We start from the raw sequence: 3,471 nt of genomic DNA on the forward strand, positions 1-3,471 counted from the left end.
AAAACAGAGGATGTGTCTAATGCCTTTCCAAATGAATGAAGGTAGAGCTTCAGCAACAGAGTTTGGACTTAGAATTGGTTATGTAACTACAATCAAATGTATCTTCAAGTGACAGATGTAATGGAATTGTGTAGCTTAATGCATTGATATTCTCTGTTCTTGATGCTGAAGGCAAACTGTAAAATTTCTCCTTACTGGTTTGAAAAAGTTTTAAAACTTGTCAAGCCTTGTAAACCTGTTTCCATTCAGCTATATGTTACATCATGCATTTTAATCACAGAACATACATCTCAATTGGTGTTGTTGTTGGACTGTGTGTGTGTGTACATGTATTAATGTGCAATACCTGACAGAATCCAGCGCCTCTGAGCTTTCAGGCCGAGCACAGCCTTACTCATCTGTGCATTTGGGTTTCTTATGATGTGTCCTTCATCCAGCACGACCCTCAGCCAGCTGATCCCATGTAGAGGACTTTTATTCTGAAAGGGACACATTACAGGACATTATAGTTGCTATTAAATTAAAAGTAAGTTGTTACCGCATATGAACTGCACATCTCTTATCTGAAACGTACCATCCAGTTTCAGGACAGTCATTCATTTGTAACTGGATGACTGTACTTATCAAAACAAATCTATGCACACAGACCAGTTTGTTGCCTTGCAGTCGCTGGTATAAATGCATCCTTCTCCACTCACCCCAAAGTCAGAAGAAAGAACATTGTACGTGGTGATCACCACATCCTGAGAGGACAGAAACTGCTTGCTCCTGTTGCGTTCTGAACCATAGTACAGATACACATTTAGCTTGACGTTAGGATGCACATGCTGCTCAAACTGGTCCTGTATGCAAACACACAAAAGACAGAAGAAGAAAAATATGATACATGCTGACTTCAGGGATGGAAAAAGTTTACAAAAACTAAAATCTAGCTTTAACCACCAAGATTATGCATAAATAAATGATCTGTGTGACGCTCCTACCAGCCAGTTGCTGAGCACAGAGAGTGGACAGATGATGAGAGTTGTTCTGGCTGAGAGGTCATCTGTGTTTTCAGTGACGGATGAATCCATACCTGCACATATAAAAAGGTCCACATACATCTCCTGTATTGGCACATAGTCCAACTTTTCTTTTACTAAATTGAAGCAAAAGCAGGTACAAATATACTGTTACACTCACGCTGTGTGACATTGGCAGTTTTCTTCTTCTTTGAGCCTGTATCTGATGTTGAGCCAGTCAGCGCTGCAGCAAAATCCAGATCCTCAAACAATACTGAAGCCTCTGCACACAGAACACAGAGATAGATTGGTTCATAGGTGTATGTATGTATATAAGCCAAATGTCAACACTATTTAGTTATATTATCCATCCATTATCTATACACCGCTTAATCCTCACTAGGGTCATGGGGGGCTGGAGTCTATCCCAGCCGACTTAGGGCGAAGGCAGGGGACACCCTGGACAGGTAACCAGTCTATCACAGGGCTACACTTAGAGACAGACAACCAAGCACACTCACATTCACACCTACGGACAATTTAGAGTCACCAATTAACCTCAACATGTATTTGGATTGTGGAAGCCGGAGAACCCGGAGAGAACCCAGGGGAGAACATGCAAACTCCACGCAGAAAGATTCCGGTGCCCCCACCGGGACGCGAACCGGCGACCTTCTTGCTGCGAGGCAACAGTGCTACCAACTGCGCCACCCTGCAGCCCTAGTTATATGATACATAAATTAATTTATATCTGCCAAACTATGTCACCTAATGCCTCAAACATGCCAATATTTTCATTTGTTTACATTAGAGTGCATAAATACAAAGTTTACTGGACTTGCACCTTTACTGGGCTTTCGCTTGGTGGGTTTCTTCTTTCCTTTGCTGGTACCTGTAAGTAAGGAAGTCAGGTAAAAATGTATGCGAGCTTGATGGAAGAATACAAAAACCCTCACAAAAGTATGAACAGACATTAAAAGATACATCAGGATTTGTTCTCACTTTTCCCTGGATCATCTGCTACGTCCACTACATCTGGTGTATCAGCGCTGGTTACCTCCACCTGGGTACTGACCCACATAGGAAACATAAACAATCCATGTGAATAAACTGGGTCTTTGAGCTAAAACACAAACAGCAAAGCAAGCATGCAAAAGCACATTTACACTTACCGCTCTGAGCATTGAGAGCCACCTGCAGTATCATCCATTCCTGCTTTGCTGCTCCCTAAAACAAAGACATCACATTATCTCTCCTGGCAATACTGTTCTTACCGGTTTTTGTTTTTTCACGCTCATAAAGAGAAATAAAGGAAGCAAGTGTAGGGTAGAAAATAAAAATCTGCAGCAGTAAATTTATTCAAAGTACCTTGCAGTTTAGAGGCCATCTGTGGTTTAGCTTTAGCCTTCGTAGGTGAAAATTGCTTCTCCTGCACACATATAAACAAACCCTTTGTAACGTTTGAACACAAGATACAGTATATTGATTAAAAACAATACTACACAACTACTTACACTTTTCTCGACAGGCAGCGGCTTTCCTTTGTGAAAGTTGGTGAGGATCAGAGAGATTGTTGTCAGAGTTTTACCCTGAAAAGCAGAAAGAGATGCAGGCAGTGTAAATAGCAGCTGTGTAATGCCCATTTTTGTTGTTAATGTAGAAAACAGCAGCTCTGGTAGGTGCGCTTTTTCTTGTCCTTCTTCATTCAAACAACTCAGTCATTCACCCAAGTCCTACACACTGTGTACGAAGCGATCTCATCACCCTTTGTCAGTCATCTCAGTGTCATTGATACCTGTCACCCTTTTCCCCATAAAATCTGCTCCCAGACCCACATACAAATCAACATCCCACCTTTTGATCACAATTTATACATACAGTGTCTTCTTCTCATTTCTGTATAAAATGCGTCCTCCCTTCACAAACCCAATCTCTGTGTCTGTAAGCCCACTGTATGCCAGAATGTCAATAAAACACCCCACTACATAAAACCATCGGATTAGGACGATGAGTAAATTTCCACTCCTTGGAGGACCCACCACGCAACTTCCAGGACTTAAATTATCAGCTGTGAATGTCTTGGTGCACGATAGCACAGGACCTACAGAAGTTCATCTCTAAATGGATCTTTTAGCAGGACAAGGAGGACCTACGCGATGTTGGGCAGGTAGCTTTAAAGTTGTGGCTACTCAAGTCATACTGATATGACATCACATTCAAAAGTACCGTAATTTTAAGACTATTGAGACACCTGAAGCCACACCCACTAACTTTAAAATGAAAACAAATTTTGTACATACATAGGCCTGCACTTGTTTATAAGCTGCAGGTGTCCACGTTGTAACATGAGATATTTACAGAGAGATTTGTTTTAACTTTTAATTAAGTAAGTAACATGCACAAATACGTGCCGTAAATGCTTTTTTCCGAACAGTGCCTGTAACACGGCTGGTTAAAAAAATTAAAAATA

General features: G+C 41.2%; 1 protein-coding gene across 1 annotated transcript in view; it reads right to left on the reverse strand.

The window, feature by feature from the left end:
- Positions 1-3,471, reverse strand: part of hltf (helicase-like transcription factor) — a 17,429-nt gene that overhangs the window by 10,869 nt on the left and 3,089 nt on the right. The window contains exons 7-16 of the mRNA XM_008280120.1: positions 3,155-3,200; positions 2,516-2,700; positions 2,370-2,430; positions 2,174-2,228; positions 2,004-2,071; positions 1,846-1,893; positions 1,183-1,284; positions 984-1,075; positions 699-842; positions 347-479 (exon numbers count right to left, since the gene is read on the reverse strand). Of these exons, the coding sequence (XP_008278342.1) occupies positions 347-479; positions 699-842; positions 984-1,075; positions 1,183-1,284; positions 1,846-1,893; positions 2,004-2,071; positions 2,174-2,228; positions 2,370-2,430; positions 2,516-2,700; positions 3,155-3,200 (934 nt within the window). The remainder of the gene's footprint in view (positions 1-346; positions 480-698; positions 843-983; positions 1,076-1,182; positions 1,285-1,845; positions 1,894-2,003; positions 2,072-2,173; positions 2,229-2,369; positions 2,431-2,515; positions 2,701-3,154; positions 3,201-3,471) is intronic.

The sequence above is a fragment of the Stegastes partitus genome, unplaced genomic scaffold (genome assembly GCF_000690725.1).
Source record: "Stegastes partitus isolate 25-593 unplaced genomic scaffold, Stegastes_partitus-1.0.2 Scaffold181, whole genome shotgun sequence".
Lineage (NCBI taxonomy): Eukaryota > Metazoa > Chordata > Actinopteri > Pomacentridae > Stegastes > Stegastes partitus.